Genomic DNA, 24,417 nt, shown 5'->3' with positions numbered 1-24,417 from the left:
GTAAGAAAAATTTGAGTATTTTGCAACCTGTGCTTTGTGAAGGACACTATGTAATCAAACTTAGCTAAACTGAAGGAAAAGGGAAAGCAACAATTTCTTACAGAAACACTTAACCATGTAGCCTCGAAGACGCTAGCAGTTCCGGTCTCCTTCAGCACTTGTTTGAGGGATGTTTATATAACAATGTCCAAATGAAGCAGCATTGGCAATACATGATTAAATTGGTATGTATGGTACCAGAATTTATATCAATTTCCCATTTCGCTCAGGAAAACTGCCCTGTGCAAAGATGTTCCATGAATTCTGATTTTCCACGTCAAGCCGTCCCTATTACCCAATCATCTACATTTGGTAAATGTCTCTCTAATGTATGCACATACCACACTGGAGTGCCAGGGTTCAATTCCTGGCTGTTGCTCCTGGCTCCAGCTTCCAGCTAACGTGCACCCCAGGGGAAGTGGCGGCGACACTCACATGATTGGATCTCCACCATACATGGGGCAGACATGAGTTGAGTTCCCAGCTTAGCTCAGTCCTGACCATTGCTGGCATCTGAGTAATGAACCAGCATATGGCAGTTCTGTCTCTCCATTTCTCAAAATAAAATGTAAAAAAAAAAAAGAAAGCACCAAGAAATACTTTTAGTTCTACCATTTTTTACTTCATGCCAGTCAATTCTTATAACTCAACTCTATATAACTTATTCATCAATTCAACCAACAGGTATTGACCACGTGCTATATGCAAGGCACTGGAGAAACAAAAATGAGCATGAACTCTCAGCCTGGATGATGGTCTTACTCTGACAGTGGCACACTGTGGATATTAAATACATGAGCGTTCTCATCTACTCCTATTTGCATTCCTGCCAGTTTTCATGGTGGTCAGGACCCACAAACTCAGTTCTCATTACTGAATCCAAATTTTTTTCCAATGAAATGTTTTTCCTGACATGTTAAGAGTTATTTCTACTTATATGTATGAAGGAGTTTCAAGCTTCTAATTACTCTTTAAAATCAATCATTTGATTTTTAGCTTTTTCTTATCATTGGGCTGAATTTTGCATTTTTTTTCTTAGCCACTCTCATTTTCTTAGTAAACAAGTCCAATTATACTTCATGTCACATCAGTTACCTGTGTACTCTTTCCTCACCCCACTGCTTTTGTCTTGATCCCCCCCAAACACTTCCTGCAGTGAACTCAGATCTTCCCATTTACGTATATTACTGCTTTATTACCTCCTTGTGCTGAATATGGAGTAGCATTCTGCAACCCGTCTTAGCAGGTCTCATGCTCATTCCGTGACATAGTGAGGTTCCTGCCCTTTACTAAGATTTCTCATTAAGTCAGCTGTGATTTTTAGCGCTGTGACAAGCCATGAAAGGATCTGGTTTGGGAGTCTGGCACCTGAACACCAGAAGTATTCAAGAAATGGACTTTCTGCAGTAAAAGTTACAGGGGACCTTAGTTTACAAATTAAGCGACAATAATGGGAACCAAATGCCTGATCTTTCCCTTCAGGATGACTTCAGATGTCCAAATCTAGTGAAACTATAGCTACCATGTTTGAAAGATTAATTCATGTTTAGGATGTTTACCTTTTGCCTGTTTAAATCTGTACACACCTAAGGGTTATATATACATTAGTTTCTCTATCCTAACAGATCATCTTTCATTAAACTCATCTTCCTTTAATATTTCATTATCTGTGGGGAAGTGTAATTAAACAGTGGACACAAATCTTTAAGCTACTTCCTTTCAGCTGGCTTTTACCCCAAACCTACTGGATCCACGTGGCAGTGCCTGCACAACAGGAAAGGGAAGTTAGGAAAGGGGAGGGAACCCTCTACATATCTTAAGGCTTCAAAGCTGGGAGGAGACAGAGGCCTACAGGTAGCCTTTTCTATAATCCCAGGATCACGCTCTAGGGTGAAATCTCCACTTAATGGATGCTTTCTCAAGTTACACTTTCATAAGGCCTCATTAAGAAGTACATGAAATACAGTAGGAGTTGAGAGTTACAGGTTTTGAACACCCGTTCATAGGGTTCTTCCTGGAATCAGCAGAACTAATAACAGTTTAGAAGCCAATAAACTTTCCTTCTAAAATTTCGTATTAAATTTACATAGGTTCTATTCATATCACTAATTCTGATATTTCTGCTGAGTAGCATCTAACATATATTGCACTTTAGATTTCTTCTGATACTATTTTAACACACAGCGCACAAAATACAACATAAAATGATCAAGCTGTAACACCTAAACGAAGTTTCTCATATTCATTAATTACGATGTTTGGCACCCGTATGAACACGCTGATGCTGAATAAGGTTTGTACTCTGGGTGAAGGTTTTACCACAAATACGACATGCATAGGGCTTTTCTCCTGTATGGATTCTCTGGTGTTGAATAAGGCATGTTCTCTGGCTAAAATCTTTATCACATTCATTACATTTGTAAGGTCTCTCTCCAGTATGAGTTCTCTGATGCTGATTAAGTGACGAGGAGTAAATAAACGCTTTCCCACATTCATTACATTTGTATGGTTTCTCTCCAGTATGAATCCTTTGATGCTGAGTAAGATTTGCGCCCTGTCTATATGCCTTCCCACATACATTGCATTTAAAGGGTTTTTCTCCATTATGAATCCTCTGGTGTTGAGTAAGGTGCACACTCTGGCTGAATGCTTTCCCACACACACTGCATTTATATGGTTTCTCTCCCGTATGTGTTCGATGATGCTGAGTGAGGTTTGCACTTTGGCTGAAGGCCTTCCCACATATGTTACATATGTAGGACTTCTCTCCAGTGTGAGTGGTTTGATGTTGAATAAGCGTTGAGGAATGAGCAAAAGCTTTTCCACATTCATTACATTTATAACACTTCTCTCCAGAATGGATTCGCTGATGTCGAATAAGGTAAGTACTCTGACTAAACACCTTCCAACACTCATTGCATTTATATGGTTTCTTCCCAGTATGTATTTTTTGATGCTGAAGAAGGTGTGTACTCTGACTGAAAGTTTTCCCACATTCGTTGCATATGTAAGGTTTTTCTCCTGTGTGAACTCTCTGATGATTGATCAGGGATGAACTATGGCTGAAGGTTTTACCACATTCCAAGCATTTATATGGTTTCTCTCCAGTGTGTGTCCTTTGATGGATAGTAAGGTGTGCACGCTGGCTGAAGTCTTTCCCACAGTCATCACATTTGTAGGGTTTCTCTCCGGTATGAATCCTCTGATGTATGGTTAGGTGTGCACGCTGGCTGAAGGCTTTCCCACACTGGTGGCACTCGTACGGTTTCTCTCCAGTATGCATTCTCTGATGTGCAATGAGGGACGAGATATGTCTGAACTCTTTCCCACACTCTTCACATTCGTAAGATTTCTCTTTGGCATGGCTACTTTGGTGCTTCAGGAGGGACGGGTATTTTCTAAATTTTTTCCCACACACATTACATTTATAAGGCTTATCTCCAGGAAGTATTTTCCCATGTACAACACCATACGGGACATGATTGAAGGTTGCCTTACCTTCATTATACACAGCAGTTTTATTATCTGACTGGGTATCAAACTGTATATTTAGGTTTGAATGCTTTTCAAAATCATTTCTATATATATCATATTTGCTAAGATACTCTTCTGTAAGATCATCTTCTTGTGAAAAGATTGACTTCAAACGAAAATCTCTTCCACTCGCAGGAATTTTCCTGAAGGTATCTGTCTCTCTTCTGATATCATAGTCATAGGATTTTTCCACTTTGAAGGTCTGGGTTCTATCCTTTTTGAGTCTGGAAATATCCTGTACTGGACTACATGGTTTGGCTTCCATTTCCCATTCTGAAATAAAAAGGATGTAGTAAGTTTTCCTTTACTTGGCAAAGGAAACTGCCAAAACAGACACAAAACAGTAACCATGAATAAGATGCTGAACACCAAAGCTCTGGCAGCCTCACTAACATGGCCTTCAAGTTTAGGAAAGGAGAATAAAGGGCAGGAAAGCAATGTTATGCCATCATTAAAAATGAAGAGGTTCCTCACTGCCCATCATGGGCACTGTGGACACACAGCAAACAAAACAGGTTAGTTCATGTGCCCGCACTTAGCACAGAAACAGTGGATAACTGTGCAAGGACTTGGGCTGATTCCATGGATTTACTGACTTTGTCATTTCCTCTTCCGACCTACCCCAAAGCAATTTCATAGAGTGCTTTCTGAGGTCAAGCAGCTCTAGTAAATCACCCCCAGCCGACAGTCCTGGTTCTCAGAGTACCAGCATACTAGAGGTGTACGCATCACTATCCCCTGGGGAGGTCTTAAGTTATTGGGTGCCACCGAGACATTCTGAATGAGGAACTTTGGCAGTGGGGCTGAACAATCTAAGAGCAAGGCCTGCAGGTGGTTTTGCTACACACTAAAGCTCGAAGACCAGTAGTTTAAAGGGTAAAAGTTAAAGAAAAAGGAAAAACATTGGAAACATCTCCATTTGGCATTCAACCACGTAAGATCTATCCCTTCCTATTCTGTGATCTCTTCATATTCAACCAACTTGAAGTTTAAAATTACCACCACTTCCTCAAGGCCAAAAAGTTCATGCCAATCCCAGACTCTAGGCCTTCTCTTATGATACCTATTAAAACTTATGTTTAGGGGCCAGCACAGTGGTGTAACGGGTAAAGCCACTGCCTGCAGTGCCAGCATCCCATATGGCTGCCCAACTTCCAACACAGCTCTCTGCTCTGGCCTGGGAAAGCAGTAGAAGGTGGCCCAAGGACTTGGGCCCCTGCACCTGCGCATGGGAGACCCAGAGGAAGCTCCTGGTTCCTGGCTTCAGCTTCAGCCATTGTAGCCAATTGGAGAGTGAACCAGTGGATGGAGGATCTCTCTCTCTCTCTCTCTGTGTAACTCTTTCAAATTACATAAATAAATCTTTAAAAAAAATTATCTGTAGGAAAAAAACCCTCCTGTTTGCAGTCTTGCTCATGTTTCTCTGTACAGTGTTCCTTCTTAGACTCTGAAGTGCAGATTCAGCTGAATCAACCTAATATTGGGCCCATGACACAACATCACCTCACATTATTACTTCACAATTTTTGTGTTTCTTATATTTCTAACTTAAATATAAACTTTGGAATTAGCTTATTATTCTCTTTTACAATTCCTTCAGAAAATGACCTAACACTGGATCTGAAAGCCACTCCATGAACTGATGAATAACTTGTAAAATGGTGAACTCAGATGAAGGTGTGCACGTGTGCATACACACAACCAAACACACACACAAAACAAATAAAAAACCTCTGACCTCAATCCTGGCTGCAAAGCAAATATATCTTTGTTGATACCTACTGGGTTTCCAGTATGATGATTTAAAACAAATTTTATGATAAAGGATGTCTTTCTCCTTTGAAACCAGGTGGGAAACATGAAGCTTGCACATTTAAGCATCACACAACGGTAATATAATCAATTTTGGAATTTATAATATAGCAAAAATGGTACTGAATAGTTCAGAAACTTTCTTTTTTTTCTTTTTTTTTTTTTTTTTGACAGGCAGAGTGGACAGTGAGAGAGAGAGAGACAGAGAGAAAGGTCTTCCTTTGCCGTTGGTTCACCCTCCAATGGCCGCCGCGGCCGGTGCGCTGCGGCCGGCGCACCGCGCTGATCCGATGGCAGGAGCCAGGAGCCAGGTGCTTTTCCTGGTCTCCCATGGGGTGCAGGACCCAAGCACCTGGGCCATCCTCCACTGCACTCCTGGGCCACAGCAGAGAGCTGGCCTGGAAGAGGGGCAACCGGGACAGAATCCGGCGCCCCGACCGGGACTAGAACCCGGTGTGCCGGCGCCGCAAGGCGGAGGATTAGCCTAGTGAGCCGCGGCGCCGGCCCAGAAACTTTCTAAGATACAAAGTATAATAACTTGGGGCCGGTGCTGTGGTGCAGCAGGTTAACGCCCTGGTCTGAAGCGCTGGCATCCCATATGGGTGCCAGTTCGAGACCCGGCTGCTTCACTTTTGATCCAGCTCTCTGCTATGGTCTTGGAAGGCGGTAGAAGATGGCCCAAGTCCTTGGGCCCTTGCACCCACATGGGAGACCAGGAAGAAGCTCCTGGCTCCTGACTTTGGATCGGCGCAGCTTCAGCCGTTGCGGCCAGTTGGGGAGTGAACCAGCAGAGGGAAGACCACTCTCTCTCACTCTCTCTCTCTCTCTCTTTCTGTGTAACTCTTTCAAATAAATAAATAAATCTTAAAAAAAAAAAAAAAAAAAACAAAGTATAATAACTTTAGTAATATATCCATTCAATAGAAAAGTATGCAGTCACTGAAAATGATAGCCATACCTGTTAGTAAGGGCCTAGAGTAGGGGCTAACGGAATATTGATAACTGACAAAACCAATTAGGTCTAGAGGAGAGGCAGAGAGAGAGAGAGAGAGAGAGAGAGGTCTTCCATCTGCTGGTTCACTCCCCAATTGGCTGCAATGGCCAGAGCTGCACCGATCTGAAGCTAGGAGCCAGGAGCTTCTTCCTGGTCTCCCAAGTGCATGCAGAGGCCCAAGGACTTGGGCCATCTTCGATTGCTTTCCCAGGTCATAGCAGAGAGCTGGATAAGAAGTAGAGCAGCCGGGACTAGAACTGGTGCCCATATGGGATGCCAGTGCTTCAGGCCAGGGTGTTAACCTGCTGTGCCACAGCGCCGGCCCCAGGTCTAGGCATACTGATAAGGCACGCAGGATACCTGATAAAGTAGAAAAAAGGCAGGTATGTGCACAGCATGTACATCAAGAGTCCATCTGTGTAAAGATGCTATTATGTATTATAGACACAAAACATACACACACACTGAAAACCCAGGGGGAGAAGTTCTTGGTAATGAATGAGGGGGGAGACACATATTTAATTAGCTTTCCTGTACTGTTTGAGTTTACACAACTACTTCTATTCAAATACAAAAACCAGTAGTATGGTGGGTGGGCCTTTGGCCTAGAGGTTAAGCCACCAGTTGGGAACCCACATTCCCTATCAAAGTGCCTGGGTCCTGGCTCCATCTCTGCTCTCAATTCCAGCTTCCTGCCAGTACAGAGTCTGGGGGACAGGTGGTAATGGCTCAAATATCTGGGTCCCTGCCACCCATGTGGGAGACTTGGATTATATTCCAGCTGCTGGCTTTGGCCTGGCTCAGCTCTGACTATTGCGGGCACTTGGGGAGTCAAGCAGTAGATGAGAACTTGTTCTCTTCCCACCTCTGCTTCTCAAACAAACATACAAAAAAACCCGTCAGTTGACACTAGAAGATGTTTAAGAATAAGGAAGTAAGGTTATATGAAAACACATTAGCAGTAGAAAAAAAACAGTACAATTACAGGTTTTCTTTTCTAATTTTCAATAAATTGGCTATATTGCTTTAATTGCTATTTAGTACTAGAAATGTGGTTATTTCACATTATTATTTCACATTTATAGAGGTAAAAAAATTTAAAACCAATTTTCACATACCAGGATGTTATTCCCTCCTCAAAAGGACAAACTGAGTGAGTGGACTGTACAGGAAGGTGCACACACACACAGGATGAGATGGCACCAGGAGCTGGGTGCGACGTCCGTGTAATGGAAACAGTCTATGGTAGTCCAGTTATAACTAAGAACCTTGAAGCAACAAGTCTGCCTAATGGTCATGAGTAAATTGTTACACTATAATAAGTATACATTTTTGAACAAATACACATCTTACAAATTCACAAACTGAGATTATTAAGCAGGGCTTATATGTGTGTATTTCACTACTGGCAAGTGTTTACTAGTCAATTAGGCCAAAAAGTGGTCTCATACTTTCAATAGAGGAGATCTGTGTTGAACCTGAAACAATGACCAGGTCTCACATAAAGAACTATCATAGGTTCTGAGATAGTAATAGTCACTGGAGACCAAAATTACTATTTGTGAATTACTCATGGTTCCACTTTTTTTTTTGACAGGCAGAGTGGACAGTGAGAGAGAGAGACAGAGAGAAAGGTCTTCCTTTGCCGTTGGTTCACCCTCCAATGGCTGCCGCGGCAGGCGCGATGCGGCTGGCGCACCGCGCTGATCCGATGGCAGGAGCCAGGAGCCAGGTGCTTCTCCTGGTCTCCCATGGGGTGCAGGGCCCAAGCACTTGGGCCATCCTCCACTGCACTCCCTGGCCACAGCAGAGGGCTGGCCTGGAAGAGGGGCAACCGGGACAGAATCCGGCGCCCCGACCGGGACTAGAACCTGGTGTGCCGGCGCCGCTAGGCGGAGGATTAGCCTAGTGAGCCAAGGCGCCAGCCGGTTCCACTTCTTAAAATCTGACTGGTTAGATATTCCTGTGGGGAAATTAGACACACAAGGCAATTCAAAGATGGCGCCCTAAGGAAGTAAGGTGGGTGGAACCCAAAGTTGTTTACCACCAAAGCTAATTGGCCATGCAACATCAGGGGAAGTGACAACAACTAATGACAAGTGTACAGACACATGGCTAGTCCTGTAAGAAATCGCCCTGTAAAATTACCTTTAAGTGATTGATTAGTCCTTACGCCCTGCCCCAATGACTGCAGTTTTGTGCTTTAAAAGACTTTGCTATGCGCGGAATAAACGAGTTCTTGCCTGACTTGACTCCCCGCTGCGTCTGATTGTCTCCGGGATTGTGAGGCTGGGAAATGGGCGAACAGCATGTTACTTTTTCTTGGACCCAGTCCATCCTCCTTCGGGTGGACTAAGACCCTGCATATTCCAACTAAAGGCTTAACTTTTTTTCATTTTTAAAAGATTTATTTATTTATTTGAAAGTCAGAGTTACACAGAGAAAGGAAAGGCAGTGAGAGAGAGGTCTTCCATCTGATGATTCACTCCCCAGATGGCTGCAACAGCCAGAGCTGCGCCAATCCAAAGCCAGGAGCCAGGAGCTTCCACTGGGTCTCCCATGTGGGTGCAGGGGCCCAAGGACTTGGACCATCTTCTATTGCTATCCCAGGCCATAGCAGAGAGCTGGACAGGAAGTGGAGCAGCTGGGTCTCGAACCAGTGCCCATATGGGATGCTGGCACTTCAGGCCAGGGCGTTAACCCACTGTGCCACAGCGCCGGCCCCCTAAAGGCTTAACTTATATACCGCTGAGTTGCCAAGAAAGTAAACTCCTCAGAAGCCAAAATCTAGCAAAACCAGGAAGGCAGGAGGGCCGGGCTTGGGCGCTGTGAGAGCTCCTCAAACCTCTTGATGACTTTACCCTTCTGCCCTGAGGGTGCAAGGGGCCTTGTGGTTGGAAGATGAAGCCTGGGGCCTGACTCAGGAGAGGGGTGCACAGGAGTCCCTTGCACAGAAGACCACACCTATGTAAACAGGCTGGAAAAACAACCCTCCCCACCTCACCTCTAGATCCGGAAAAAAGGAATTCAGCTTTCTCAGCCTTGGTACTCTCTGGAAGGAGCAACATCTCTCAAAATGCATAAGCATAAACTGTCCCTCTTGTGGACTTACTGCTCTAATTCATGCTCTCTGAATGACCTAAAATATTCCTCCTGATGGGAAATAAACTAAGTGGTCCTAGGCTGCCAATACCTCCCAGAAGACCACCCTGACTCCAGTGCAGGCATATTTTCATTACATAGTATCTACTTAGATTTCCTAAAGAATTTCATGTGCTCAAGGTGTATTTTGTATCATTTTGCCAACAAAGACAAAACAGGGCCATAAATTATGGAGAATTAGCTTTTCAAGCAGTTTGAATGAACCTTAAACTAATGACTAAAGTTGACTTTTAGGAAAAAGTGAAGCAGTTTATTCTAAGGTAGCATATTAAATTATATCATACTGTTAATATTATAGCATAATATCAACATTGAGAGATAGACTAGAATTTAGTGTCTTGGGCCGGCACTGTGGTGTAGGGGATAAAGTCGCCACCTGCAGTGCTGGCATCCCATACGGGCGCCAGTTCGAGTCCTAGTTGCTGCACTTCCAATCCAGCTCTCTGCTACGGCCTGGGAAAGCAGTGGAAGACAGCCCAAGTCCTTGAGCCCCTGCACTGGCATGGGAGACCTGGAAAAAGCTCCTAGCTCCTGGCTCCTGGCTCCTGGCTTCCAATCGGCACAGCTCCAGCTGTTGCGGCCAACTGGGGAGTGAACCAAAGGATGGGAGACCTTTCTCTCTGTTTCCCTCTCTCTGTAACTCTACTTCCAAATAAATAAATCTTAAAAAAAAAAAAAAAAGTCTTCAAAAATCTCATACAAAGGCATATTGTGAAAAAACTATGTAGGGATTTCTTTTTTTTTTTCAACAAAATTAAGTTCAGTTTTAAAATTCCATTTCCGGGCTGGTGCTGTGGTACAGTGGGTTAAAGCCCTGGTTTGTAGTGCCAGCATCCCATATGGGTGCCGGTTTAAATCCCAGCTGCTTCACTTCCAATCCAGCTCTCTGCTATGTCCTGAGAAAGCAGAGCAAGATAGCCCCAAGTTCTTGGGCCCCTGCACCCACGTGGAAGACCCAGAAGAAGCTCCTGGCTCCTGGCTCCGGATCAGCACAGCTCTGGCCATTGCTGTCATCTGGGGAGTGAACCAGCAGATGGAAGACCTTTCTCTCTCTCTGCCTCTCTGTAAGTCTGCCTTTCAAATAAATAAATACATCTTTTTTTTTTTTAATAAAAAACCATCATTTCCATGAGCTTTCTGAAGTACCCTCCTATGTGAGCCTCACAGAGAAGAGATGAGGCTACATTAACGGTTCATTTTTGCAAAGAGAAACATATGAAGGATAAACCAGAGACAAGCGAACATGGATTCCTAGGGAGTAGACAGGAATGGGGAAGAGGGCAGGGAGTATAGAGCTTTCTGTGCAGTTTTGGCTTCTGAACCATGCCAATGTTTAAGCATGCTTTGAAATGTAAAACAGAAAAGACTGAAGCAAGAAGGGGGCAGGCGTTTGGTGCAGTGGTCAGCTGCTGCTTGAGATGTCCACATTCTACATCAGACTCTCGGGTTTGAATGCCACCTCTGACTCCAGCTTCCTGTAATGTGTACCCTGGGAGGCAGCAGCTGATGGCTCAAGTAGTTGCAGCTGGGTTCCTGCCAGCTGCACAGCAGACTCAGAGTTGGTTCCAGGTACCTCGCTTTGGCCTGGCCCAGCCCTGGCTGTTGTGGACATTTGGGGAGTTAACTGGTGGACAGAAGATCTCCCTTCATCAATTTATCTGTCTCATGCTGCCTTTCAAATAAAATGAAAACAAATAAAGAAATAAATCTCAAAAAAAAAAAAAATAGGAAAGCACTCTGTAATTGGGATGTAGTCTAGCAACAAAAAAGGACTTCAAAGACATATTGAACTTTCCAGATGGTTTGTTATTGGTGGTTTGTTATTGGTGGTGGTATTCCTATAATTCTGAAACTACTTTTGTGTGTAACACATGATAGGACAAATAAATATACCAACGTTGGGAACCAGGTTATTCACTGTGTGGGAAAGCAATGCAAAATGGAATACCCTTGGGGTGCTGGATTTGAATTCGAGGTACTGGTATGAACTAAGGATCTTTTTTTTTTTTTTTTTTTTTTTAAACTACACACATACAGGGACCAACGCTGTGTGTGGCACAGTGGGTTAACACCCTGGCCTGAAGCACCAGCATTCATATGGGCGCTGGTTCGAGAACCAGCTGCTCTACTTCCGATCCAACTCTCTGCTATGGCCTGGGAAGGCAGTGGAAGATGGCCTAAGTCCTTGGGCCCCTGCACCCACGTGGGAGATCTAGAAGAAGCTCCTGGCTCCTGGCTTCAGACCGGCACAACTCCAGCCGTTGCAGCCAATTGGGGAGTGAATCAGTGGATGGAAGACCTCTGTCTCTCTCTCTCTGCCTCTCCTTCTCTCTCTGTGTAACTCTGACTTTCAAACAAATAAATAAATCTTAAAAAAAAAAAAAAGACATACACACACACAACACACACACATACATATTTCTCAGTTCCATCTACTAAACAGATCTAGGAGCAATGATACCCATAGTAGTAAGCACATCCACTGCCCAGACCGTGGCTTCATTGAAATGAACCAGGGTTCCTTGGAGAAACTATAGGTGCAAGGAAAGCACAAGGCGAGCCTTAAGAACATCTCACGCCAGAAGGCAAGGAAACGCTCCACCTCTCACGGGGGCGTGTTAACAGTATGCTGGACTGCGTTTGAAAGGCTCTTACTGCCCAAATTTGGATATTTTGTTTTTGAGCATCAAAAACACAAAACACAAAACAAAAAAAGTGGAACTAATGCACTATTACCATACTGACTTTTTAAACATTCCATTAGTCCATAGTGGCACACACACATAAAAATGGGGTAGAGGGACCAAGAAGTATTCTTTACAGAGAATGCTATCAATCCTTTAGAAGCGATGCATAGATTAGAAAATCATCATTTTGCAGCCAGAAATATAACAAAGCAAGGATCATCAATGAATGCTAAAGTTATTGAGGAATGGAATAGTAATGTGGCCCCAGTTATCCCTCCGTAGATTACTTATTAATTACAAAGAAAACAATGCAGTTTTAAAGAGGGAGTGATCCTGGGACACCAGGTTAATCACAAAGAGCATGCTGGGTGATGAGACAAAGTGGTATCATGTGCCTCTGAGAGCATGCAATGCAAAGTACACGTCACCTTTGGACAGTCCTGGCAAAAATGTTTAATCTGAATCTAGCTACGATGAAATAAACAGGCAAATGCAGATGTGGGTCACTCTTTAAAAGCTTGGCCTGGATCCTTCAAAACTGGCAGTATCATGGAAGATTAATACAAGAAAGAGAAAGAAGAAAAGGCTTAAGAGTGGTTCTATTTTAAGAGACTAAAGACTTGAGGAGTAAGTGGAACATGTAGGCTGAATAGTCTGGATAGGGACAAAAGCATCTGTAGAAGGTATTTTTGGGACACCTGGGAAAATGTGAATATTTGACTATACATAAGATGACATTATTGCATAAATGTTAAATATCTGGAGAATGGTTTTGTGCTTAGATAGGAGAAGGTCATATTCTTAAGCTATTTAGAGATGAGATGTCACGGTGACTACATCTTTTTTTTTTTTTTACAGATTTATTTACTTGACAGGTAGAGTTACAGATAGACAGAGGGAGACAGAGAGAAAGGTCTTCCATCCACTGGTTCACCCCCAAATGGCTGCAACAGCCAGAACTAGGCCAACCTGAAGCCAGCAGCCAGAGCTTCTTCTGGGTTTCCCACACGGGTGCAGGGGCCGAAGCATTTAGGCCATCTTTTACTGCTTTCCCAGGCCATAGCAGAGAGCTAGATTGGAGGAGGAACAGCCAGGACTAGAACTGGAACCCACATAGGATGTGGGCACTGCAGTCAGAGGCTTAGCCCACTATGCCACAGTGCTGGCCCCTGCAACAAATTTCTAAATGCTTCAATGTAAAAACAAAGTGTGTGTGTAAAGAGATATAGCAAAAGTGGCCAAGAAGTGACAATTAGTGATTACAAGTGAAAGGTATACAGGTGTTCAATATACTGTAATCATGAGTTTTCAAAGGAAGTTGTGGAAGATAGGAAAAAAAGGAACAGAGACTACCAGGTTAAGCCACTGCCTGCAATGCTAGCGTCCCATGTGAGCACCAGTTTGAGTCCTGGCTGCTCCAGTTCTGATCCAGTTCTCTGCTAATGTGCCAAGGAAAGCAGTGGAAGATGGCCCAAGTCCTTGGGCCCCTGCACCTACATGGGAGACCCGGATGAAGCTCCTGGCCTGGGCTTGTCCCAGTCCCAGCCATAGAGGTCATCTTAGGAGTGAGCCAGCAGACAGAAGTTCACACTCTCTATCTCTCCCTGTCTCTCTCTCTAACTTTACCATTCAAATAAACAAAATAATCTTATTTTTAAAAATAAAAAGGGACGCTGGCGCTCTGGCATAGCAGGTGAAGCTGTTGCCTGCAGTGCTGGCGTCCCATATGGGCGCCAGTTTGAGTCCTGGCTGCTCTACTTCCAATCCAGCTTTCTTCAGTAGCCTAGGAAAGCAGTAGAAGATGGCCCAAGTCCTTGGGCACCTGCACCCGCTTGGGAGACCTGGAAGAAGTTCCTGGCTCCTGGCTTCAGATCGGCACGGCTCTGGATGTTGCGGCCAACTGGAAGACCTCTCTCTCTCTGCCTCTCCTTCTCTCTCTGTGTAACTCTGACTTTCAAATAAATAAATAAATCTTTAAAAAAAAAAAAAAAAGGAATGCAAACTAAATAGTCCATCAATTAAGGAAGAGGTTCAATAAATTATGAATCATGATAAAATATTATGTACATATTTAAAAAAGGAACAAGGAAGCTTTTTACATACTCACTGGGACCACTTTTTCAAGGTATAGTTAAAATATACCTTGAAAATACAAAGTACAGTAAAATTTCTAATAAACAAGGCACAAAGCAGTATGTATAGCATGCTACCACTTACAATAAAAATATGGAGAAAACCTTTTTTTTAAATGTTTATATTATGTCCAAAAAAATCCCAACGAAACAAACTATACTAAAACCAAACCAAAATAAAGGCTGGATCAACTGTTTATGCTGATTAGAGTTTACTGCCTGACTGCTACTTACCTGAGGGGACGAGCCTCTGCAGGAAACCGGTGGTTCACGGGCTGATCTAGTGACAGGCTGCACTTTTGGGGAGAGGTAGGAACTGGGTTGAAGGTGGGATGCAGGCAGGAGACTTTTGACTATATTTAAAAATTTTCAGTGAACAGAATAAAAGAAACTCAAGGGGCAGAAGCTGTGGCACAGCGGGTTAAGCCACTGCTTGGGAGGTCTGCACTGCATTATCAGAGTGCTGGATCAAGTCCCGGCTGCCCCACTTCCAATCTAGCTTCCTGCTAATGCACCTGGGAAAGCAGAAGACAGCCCTAGTACCTGGGCCCCTGCCACTCACGTGGGAGAGTTCCTGGATGGATTTCCCGGCTCCTGGCTTCAGCCTGGCCCGGACCTGGCTATTACAGGCATTTGCGGATTGAGCCAGTGGACAGATTGAGCCTCTCTCTTTTTCTGTCACACTTTCAAATAACTGAATCTTAAAAAAAGACCAAAAATGGTGGTGGTTTGAAATTTAAAATTTTAGGGGAGATTCACGTGTGTTTAAATATGAAGAGGGGAGACTGGCACAATGAAAACCCTGCTGTAGCTCCAGGAGCTGGGGGCCAGGGTTCACGTAGAGCACACCACGGGAAGAGATAAGGGAGACAGGTGCAGAGACGCTGTTGGAAACACCCTTCCTGAGCCAGCCTCTGCGAGCAACCACGCCAAACAGCTCGGGGTTCCTGACAGGCTGCGGTGCCTGGCAGCGAGGGACTTGGCAGATTTCAGCACAGTGAGGATTTGGACTCTGCAGCACAAAGCAGCTCGGGGGCTGGTTTTCTCTCACCTTGGCTAGGGCCTTCTAAAATTTCTTTTATCACCATCCACGGTTCTTCCAGTATGGGAATCACGGTTGGCCTGTACACGGTGAGTCCTGTTCAGGAGGAAGATCGTGACTGTTACGCTGGGATAAAGACTTGCTCAGAGTTTATTAGCTGACTTCTACTTGGCCCTCGACAGGAGAACAATGGCTCGTGGACAGGACCTAGTAAGAGTTCAGAGCTGGGATAAGAATTTCCTGCCGCCCGAGAGGATCTGTGCCTGGAGACCCTGGGGGAAGAGTCTTTCCCTCAGGGCCACAGGGACAGGACAGGCAGTGATGGTGGCAGCACCATAACGCTGGACATCACAGTTTTTAATGACTTTTCATTTGGAAAACGAGGGTAGATCAGAGCCAATTTTGTGCCCAGAACACTCATCTTTAGCCTCAATTTTAGCCAGGTACATCAGAGAGCCAACCCAGTTTTAACTACTGGGAGAAGGAAAGTACTCCACTGGGCACGCTGGGAGGAGCCGGGATGTAAACAGTTCTTACCCAGAGAAACCATGTTCCAATAGTTCTGTAAGGTCACCGTCTTGTACAGTTCCTTCTGTACAGGACGCATCAGCGCCCAGTCCTCCTGGGTGATGTCCACAGCCACATCTGTGAATGTCATTGATTCCTAAAACGGCAAATAAAGTGGATTCAAGAACTAGTGGGACGGGGAAGAGTGATAACGCTGGGTACATGTCTGGCAGGAGGAAGAATCTTCAGGATCCTAAAAGTTGCCTAGTCAAGACCCTCATGCAGAAGCAGGCATTTGGCTTAGCAGGATGCCTGCATCCCACACTGGAGTGGCTGGGGTTTGACTCCTGGCTCTGGCTCCTGACTCCAGCTTCCTGCCAGTGTGGATGCTGGGAGTCAGTAGTGATGGCTTAAGTAATAGGGCTTCTGCCTCCCATGTGGGAGACCTGGATTGTTTCTGGCTCTTGGCTTTGGCCTATTGCAGGCATTTGGGGAGTGAACCAGTGGATCAGAGTTCTCTCAGTCTGTCTTTGTCTGCTTGCCTTTCAAAATAAAACTCAAACCCTCACTCAACACATGGGTGTCCAGGGGCTGGTGCTGTGGCATAGCAGGTAAAGCCGCCACCTGCAGTGCTGGCATCCCATATGGGCACCAGTTTAAGTACTGACTGTTCCACTTCCGATCCAGCTCTCTGCTATCACCTGGGAAAGCAGTGGAAGGTGGCCCAAGTGCTTGGGCCCCTGCACCCACGTGGGAAACCTGGAAGAAGCTCCTGGCTCCTGGCTTTGGATTGGCCCAATTCCAGTCATTGTGGCCAATTGGGGAGTGAGCCTGTGGATGGAAGACCTCTCTCTCTCTCTCTCTCTCTCTCTCTTTCTGCGTCTCTGTAACTCTGCCTTTCAAATAAATAAATAAATCTTTAAAAAACAACAATAAAAAACCACATGAGTGTCCTTCTAGCATCTCAGTGGTCCTAAAAGGAAATTTGAAAACAGAGTTTATTGCTTTCAGCTGGTACTAGTGCAGGTATTCATGGCTCTGACTTAAAAGAGAAAGAGTTGTCACCATAGGTGAGAGACTGATTTTGCTTTTCAAGCTTCTTCATGAAAACAAATCCAACATGTTATAACTTAAAGTTTACATGCTCTATAATGAACCAGAGTCTCTCATTCCTTTTTAAATAAAGCTAGAACCAATAACCACACTATTGAACTACCAGAGTTTCAGGTGCACTTTCATACTCTGGTAAGGTCAGTTTCCCCTTTTGTTCTTTTTTTTCCTCTTGTTAAAAAAATTCTTGATGATTCTTTTTATTTGTTGCTTTTAAATTTATTTATTTACTTGAAACTCAAGAGTTACACAGAGAGAGAAGGCAGAGGTAGAGGTCTCTCATCGCTGGTTTACTCCCCAGTTGGCTGCAATGGCCGGAGCTGTTCAGATCAGAAGCCAGGAGCCAGGAGCTTCTTCCGGGTCTCCCATGTGGGTGCAGGGGCCCAAGCACTTGGGCCATCCTCCACTGCTTTCCCAGGCCACAGCAGAGAGCTGGATCAGAAGAGGAGCTTCCAGGTCTCGAACCTGCACCTATATGGGATGCCATCACTGCAGGCAGCAGCTTTACCGGCTATGCCACAGCACTAGACCTTCTTGATGATTTTTACATGCTTTTTTTCAATTACTTCTCAATATTTTTAAAAAATTATATTTGGATTTTAAGGTCATATTGACCAGCACTATGGCTCACTAGGCTAATCCTCCGCCTGCAGCGCTGGCACCCCGGGTTCTAGTCCTGGTTGGGGCACCGGATTCTGTCCTCCCGGTTGCCCCTCTTCCAGTCCAGCTCTCTGCTGTGGCCCGGGAGGGCAGTGGAGGATGGCCCAGGTGCTTGGGCCCTGCTCCCCATGGGAGACCAGGTGGAAGCACCTGGCTCCTGGCTTCAGATCAGCGCAGTGCGCCGGCAATGCACCAACAGAAAAAGGAAGACCTTTCTCTCTCTCCCTCTCTAACTCTGCCTGTCAAAAAAAAAAAAAAAAAAAAAAAAAGGTCATATTAATTCTATAGATAAAACTGACAGTTTTACAATATTCAGGTTTTCAAGAAAAGTTGTATCAAAGGAATGCAAAGGAAGGCCATTTTTTATATAGCACATTCACCTACCTTAGCAGGCCAAGCTAACTAAGAGGAGAAACTAAGACTCAGGTCTTATAGGGTTTTGGGGACACAGTAGTTCAGAAGACATGTTGAGAACACCAAAGAAATTCATACTCACTTTGGTCTCCAGATCATTTAGCCAGCCTGCCTGGAAAGCAGGTCTTCCTTTGGGGTCTTCTTCTGGGGTTTCTTGGGAAAGGGCAGAGTTCTGAGGAGCTAAGGAAGAGAATGAGATCAGGATGGTTAGCCCTGTTGGAAAAGCCTAGGAAAGCGTTCATTGCTCAGACCCCTACACTTTCTTAAAGTAAGGTGAGGAGAACCAGAAACAGTACCCATCCTTCCAAAATCAGTGGGAAGACCAGTGGCTTGTCCTTAGATTTCTTTTTTTTCAGGCAGAGTGGACAGTGAGAGAGAGAGACATAGAGAAGATCTTCCTTTGCCGTTGGTTCACCCTCCAATGGCTGCCGCGGCCAGCGCGCTGCGGCCGGCGCACCACGCTGATCCGAAGGCAGGAGCCAGGTGCTTCTCCTGGTCTCCCATGGGGTGCAGGGCCCAAGCACTTGGGCCATCCTCCACCGCACTCCTGGGCCACAGCAGAGAGCTGGCCTGGAAGAGGGGCAACCGGGACAGAATCCGGTGCTCCGACCGGGACTAGAACCTGGTGTGCCCGTGCCACAAGGCAGAGGATTAGCCTAGTGAGCAGCGGCGCCGGCAGTTGTCCTTAGATTTCAATGCCAACGTCAAAAACAAGTCTGGAGGCCAGTGCTGTGGTGCAGTGGGTTAAAGCCCTGGCCTGAAGTGCCGGCATCCTCTTCTGATCCAGCTCTCTGCTGTGGCCTGGGAAAGCAGTAGAAGATGGCCCAAGTCCTTGGGCCCCTGCACCCACGTGGGAGACCTAGAAGAAGCTCCTGACTCCTGGCTTCAGATCGCCACAGCTCCGGCCGTTGAGGCCATCTGGGGAGTGAACCAGTGGATGGAAGACCTCTCTGTCTCTCCCTCTCTCTGTAACTCTTTCAAATAAATGAAAAATAAATCTTAAACAAGTCTGCTTGGGGACTCTTATGGACATGGGCACAACTCACAATTTCCTACAAAATTCTTACATGTGATAAAATTTGTGAGTTGGCTCTTTTCTTAAAAAAGGAATATTCTTTGGAAACACGTTATTGCAAAGACCAATTCACAGAGCAAATGATGAGTAGAATAGTGCAAACCTCTCCAGGTTAACTTCCTGCGGGCTCATCCAGGTAATGACCAGTAATTTGGTCATTCTCGTATGACAGTTCTCCTCTGGGTGGAGGTGATGTGTTTGGTCTCAGTCTGGAAGGGGAGCTGATATTAAGAGGCCTGGTTCTGACGCACAGACTGACTTTGGCTCTTCCCAGATTCTTTAGCGTCCCCGTTGTCCCTTCTAACCACCCAGGACTCCTCCCGTCTGCTCTACAACTCTCACCTTCCTCTTCCAGAAGCTGAGTCAAGTCCTCCACCAGAGTCACCGCCTCCTCGCTGCTCTCTGGGTACTGGGATCTCACCCACGTCCTCACCTCCCCGGGCAGGATGCTCAGGAACTGCTCCAGAACCAGCAGCTCCAGGATCTGTTCCTTGGAGTGAATCTCAGGCCTCAGCCACTTCAGGCAGAGCTCTCGGAGTTGACTCAATGCCTTTCGAGGTCCGGCCAGGTCCGGGTACGGAAAATTCCGAAAATTCTGCCGGCAGGTCTCAGTGTCACGCAAGAGCCTTGAGGTGAGGGTTTGCTTCTCAACATGGCGGGACCCACTCTGGGCCTTGTCTGGCTTCCACATGAGAAGGATTTGAGAACGCGGAGAACTGGCCGTCCTCTTGCTTGACGCGAACATGGCTACAGACAGGAGGTATGCTCTGGCAATATCCTTTAATTCTCCAGGAGTGAGCCAGTTGCTTGAAGTCTCATGCTAGAGCCATGAGGACATGATATCAAGGGCTGCTGCACCCAGGGGCAGAACAGAATCAAGGCCAAGTTGGCAGCCTTAGGAACAGATTCTGAGCCCAGAACCGGGATGGGGAAGGGATCCTGAAACACAAGAATGGACCACACAGTCAAGGTGCATCCTGCTATACATATGTATGCACAGAAAAGACTTCCCAGTGTGCACAGCCTTAGACTGATGAGGGCTATCTGCTTGCTGATGGCAGTGGAGAAGTGCAGCTGCCTTAAAGACGGGGGCAGAAGCAGTTTTTCGAAGAATCACGAGCAAAAACGACAGATCGAATTTCTAATGGAAACGACGATTAAACACTTTGACAGGAGAAAAGACACATGTGAGTCGCTGATGTTACAGAAACTGTGAGGACTGGGGTAGGCTATCAACCAGCCACACAGGCACATCTTTCTTTACTCGGAACACCTGGGGAGGCGGCTGTCTTCTAAGGCAAGCAGGCGCTCAAGGTTTCCAAGGGAACCGTCGGGTAACAGGGGCGGGCCATTTATCTGCTTTGTATGTCAAGGCCAGGGAATGCCAGGCTTACCAGATCCTGGGAGGCCTGGGAGGGGGAGCCGGTTGGACCGGAATGCAGATGGAGGGGTGGGTGTGACTGCTGAGGCCCTTTAAGGGCTTCTCCAGGGGAGACCCAGTCCGAAAAACACCATTCCAGAACAAGACCTCAGAAACGGACCCGATCAGGCGAAGCAAGCGACACCCCCTGACCCCGTCTCCTGCTCCACCAATCGTGTCACTCAACCCCAGTGTTCACGAGGCCCTGCGGGGGCGATGCGGCGGCCTGGCCTCACCCGCCCCGAGCCCGGCCTCTCCTCTTCCGGGGGGTCCCTTTTACTGCTCTCCCGCCCGAGGGTCGAGGGCCGCGGGGGAGTCGGGGAGCCCACGACGCGCAAGGCTGGGACTAGGCCCCCGCACAACAGTCTCCACCCCGTCCTCGCCCTCCGCGCAGGCCGCGAGCTGCAGCCGCCGCTAGGGTGGACGGGCTCGGGCTCCGGGTCCGACCGCGCGGGACGCCGGCGCCCGCCGCCCGGGGACATCGTTACCTGTAGCTGGGACCCAGCCACCGCTCAGCCGGAGCGACCCGAGAGGCCCCGGGCAACAATGGCGGCGGCGTCGCGGTCGCCTGCGTGGCGGGCTCGGTCCCGCTCTGCCGAGGGCCCTCTGGCTCCGCCACTTCCCTTCCCTCAGATAGCACAAGGTGGCTGGGCCGCTAACCGCACGTCCCAGCCAGGTCCTCACAAGCCGGCCCGGAACCCTCCCCCCCTTCGCGCGCGCCTCCGCTACGCTGCGACCTCGCCTCGGCGCCACTGCGCATGTGCGCCAGGGGAACGCTGCGCGCCCGCACAGCCAATCGGAGGCCGAGCTCCGGCCCCCCCTCCCACCTCCGCCCTCCGGAGCCTCTGGCCCTGGACCTGTCTCCATGGCAACCTCCTCCACCCATCACTATGACTTGCTTGTTGAACCTGCAAGGCTCTGATGCCAACTTCAAAGTTTCGCCGGGCAGAGACAGGTCTGGTAGACAACTTGGCGGTCCCAGAAGCTAGGGCAGCCCTTGGGAGTTGAAGCCCCGCGCCAATTACCCAGAGGAAACTGGATATCAGAATAATTGGAGTGGGAAGACGCGAGTCTAAAGGCAGAAAGACCTGAGGTGCTGGTTCAGGACTTACTTGGCGTAAACATTCACTGTTGAAGGTTCGGCGTGTCTCCTCAGACTCAGATGGAAGAGTAATATAAGACACAAAACGAAAATCCATAAAATTCGGGAAAATGAGAGGATGGATAAAACATTTCAGTTGTTTCTACCATCTATTCTGTTAACAAACCACCTCAGAACAATCATTTTATTGTGTTCTTGGATTCTGTGGGGAGGAGCTCTTCTCTGCCCCATTTTGTTTGTAGCCTCGGTTGAGATGATTTGATGGCTGTGAGTGTTTACTTCCAAGATGGAGTTTTTGCTCACACGTCTCGTACCTGGATTGAGATGGCTTACAGACGAATTCAGCTTGGATTTCACAGGAGTGCCTAAATATGGTGTCTGAAGCAGGAAAAACTTGGGGTAGCTGGATTTGTTACAAGGCAACTCTGGGATTCCAAAGTGAGTAGTTCAGTGAGCAAGGGGGACACCCGTGGCTGATTATGACATAGCCTTGGAAGTCACGTGACACCATTACTCTCCCACTCTTGGTCAAAGGAATTACATAGCAAGTCTGCATTTAGACTTAGATATAGAAACAGATAGACAGAAGCCTTTCATTTGTAATAAAACCAGTGCCCACCTAAGGGTATACCTTTTCTTTCCCTCCTGGCTACTAGACCAATAACTAGGGTCAAGTTAACATAAACCCAAACAGGGGAGATTCTAGGCCCAACAAGGAAGGAAAAGGACTATCCCCTGAGATTGCTGCAGGCTGTAACCTTTAGGTGTTGGTAGGAACCAGAGCAGTGTCTATGGTTCTTGATCCTGAGGCTGCCAGTCCAAGGAGGGCAGAATTTACAGTGCTGTTTAGGGGACTTTATTGAAAAGGAGCACCGCCCCATAGTATGTGATTAGAACACTCTGCCAAGGATGTCAGGGGTGAAACTTTTGGAGGACTGAATGGCTCAAACTCACAGAAACACCAGAACTGTTGACAAAAGGTAAAAGAAAGGATACAAAGGCTCAGAAAACTGGACATACCCTGCTTTTCAAATAAATAAGTCTTTTAAAAAATAAATCTTTTTAAAAAAAGCTATGGAGAATATTAATAGAACATAATCTCTCTACAACAAGGTCTATGGGCAGACAACAGGAGCATTGATCAACCTATACAATAAAATCAAATAAAGGATGTATGAACAAGAAACTGAGGCTAATAAAACAGTCTTGGGGCTAGCATTGTGGCATAGCTGGTTAAGTCACTGTCTGTGGCTCCAGTTCAAGTCCCAGCTGCTCCACTTCCAATCCAGCTTCCTGCTAGTGGTCTGGGAAAAGCAGAAGAAGATAGCGCAAGTGCTTGGGCCCCTGTACCCAGAAGGGAGACCCAAATAAAGCTCCTGGCTCCTGTCTTCGGCCTGGCCCAGCCCCAGCGATTGCAGTCATTTGGGGAGTGAACCGGCATCTCATATGGGCACCAGTTCAGTCCCAGCTGCTCCACTTCCCACCCAGCTCTCTACTATGGCCTGGGAAAGCAGTAGAAGATAGCCCAAGTCCTTGGGCCCCGGCACCCACGTGGGAGATCCCGAAGAGGCTCCTGGCTCCTGGTTTCGGATTGGCGCAGCTCCGACCGTTGCGGTCAATTGGGGAGTGAATCAGCGGATGGAAGACCTCTCTTTCTCTCTGGCTCTACCTCTCTCTGTAACTCTGTTTTTCAAATAAGCAGAATAAATTTTTTTTATAAAGACAACCATTTGATGAGTATTGTCCTGGTGACCCTGAAAAGCATCCTCCCGGCCTTTGCGGTCGCCCTCTGCCCATCTCCCTCACTGAGCGACCAGTCATGTGCTCTGCTGCTGTTGATTAGGCTGAGTTTGCTGGGGGTTTAAAAGAATCGGTCTCACCACACAGCACACGGTGTTTTTGCCTGGCCCCTATCACTCAGCATTGATTCTTTTGAGATTTATCTGTGCAGTCTCTGTGTCTGTGGTTCAGCCCGGCACGGCAGATGTAGCATGAGCAAACTAGAATTTGCTCTTGAATTCATCTGCTAATGCCCCCTACATTGTTTTCAGTTATTGTGTATTGGAAATAAGCTCCTACGGATATTCCTGAAATAGTCATCTTATGGTCATAGGTTGTTATTTTCCGTAGTGTGGGATGGCTGGGTCATTCATTCCCAAGCAGCCACAACACCCCAGGCTGGGCCAGGCTGAAGCCAGGAGCCTGAAATGTCATCAGTTCTCTTACGTGGAGAGAGGGGCCCAAGCACCTGGGCCATCTTCTGATGCTTTCCCAGGCATATTAGCAGGGAGCTGGATCAGAAGTGGAGCAGCTGGGACTTGAACCAGTGACTATATGGATGCTGGCACAATAGTCAGCAGCTTAACCCACTGTGCCACAACACCAGCCCTCTGTCTTCAACTTTCAAAGACATTTTCAAGCTGTTTCCCAAAGTGACTGTATCATTTTGGAGTCCCACTAACAGTACATGGGCTATCCTGTTCCTCCTGTGTAGAGACTTAACTCCTACTGCTGTTATATTTTCAACATTTTCTTATTTGTTTTTGCAGAGTCAAATAAAGACCATTTCATTATCTAAAAGTAATTAAATTTGCCTTAGTGAACACCTAAAAAGTGAAATAGCAGGCAGGTATTTGGCACAGTGGTTAAGATGCCACTTGGCTCAGTAGTTTTGTCCTCTGCCTGCAGTGCTGGCAATCCATATGGGAACTGGTTCAAGTCCCGGCT

At 46.5% G+C, this 24,417-nt stretch overlaps 1 protein-coding gene across 3 annotated transcripts; it reads right to left on the bottom strand.

Annotated features, from left to right (window-relative positions):
* Positions 1 to 639: 639 nt before the first annotated feature.
* Positions 640 to 21,356, bottom strand: ZNF287 (zinc finger protein 287). Of its 3 annotated transcripts, none has more exons than XM_008270689.4 (6): positions 21,077 to 21,356; positions 19,511 to 20,107; positions 18,176 to 18,273; positions 15,940 to 16,066; positions 15,412 to 15,498; positions 640 to 3,846 (listed from the first exon to the last, which is right to left on the bottom strand). In XM_008270689.4, exons 2-6 carry the CDS (start codon positions 19,911 to 19,913, stop codon positions 2,285 to 2,287), a joined length of 2,277 nt encoding a protein of 758 aa, XP_008268911.2. In that variant the 5' UTR covers positions 19,914 to 20,107; positions 21,077 to 21,356; the 3' UTR covers positions 640 to 2,284. The 3 variants fall into 3 exon arrangements, with proteins under 3 accessions (XP_008268911.2, XP_002718846.2, XP_069917522.1); XM_002718800.5 differs by lacking the exon at positions 21,077 to 21,356 and adding an exon at positions 20,563 to 21,037; XM_070061421.1 differs by lacking the exons at positions 15,412 to 15,498; positions 15,940 to 16,066; positions 18,176 to 18,273; positions 19,511 to 20,107; positions 21,077 to 21,356 and adding an exon at positions 7,498 to 14,220.
* Positions 21,357 to 24,417: the final 3,061 nt, after the last annotated feature.

This window comes from Oryctolagus cuniculus, chromosome 17 (assembly GCF_964237555.1).
Source record: "Oryctolagus cuniculus chromosome 17, mOryCun1.1, whole genome shotgun sequence".
Lineage (NCBI taxonomy): Eukaryota > Metazoa > Chordata > Mammalia > Lagomorpha > Leporidae > Oryctolagus > Oryctolagus cuniculus.
The sequence above is the reverse complement of the archived record's forward strand: the minus strand, read 5'-3'. Positions and strand labels throughout refer to the sequence as shown.

Excerpts from the sequence above, each read along its gene's own strand:
- ZNF287 (XM_008270689.4), bottom strand. The coding sequence starts at position 19,913 with ATGTTCGCGTCAAGCAAGAGGACGGCCAGTTCTCCGCGTTCTCAAATC. Across the intron at positions 18,274-19,510 it reads TCAGCTTCTGGAAGAGGAAG|CTCCTCAGAACTCTGCCCTT; the intron begins GTGAGAGTTGTA and ends TCTCTTCCTTAG. Across the intron at positions 16,067-18,175 it reads TAAATGATCTGGAGACCAAA|GAATCAATGACATTCACAGA; the intron begins GTGAGTATGAAT and ends TTGCCGTTTTAG.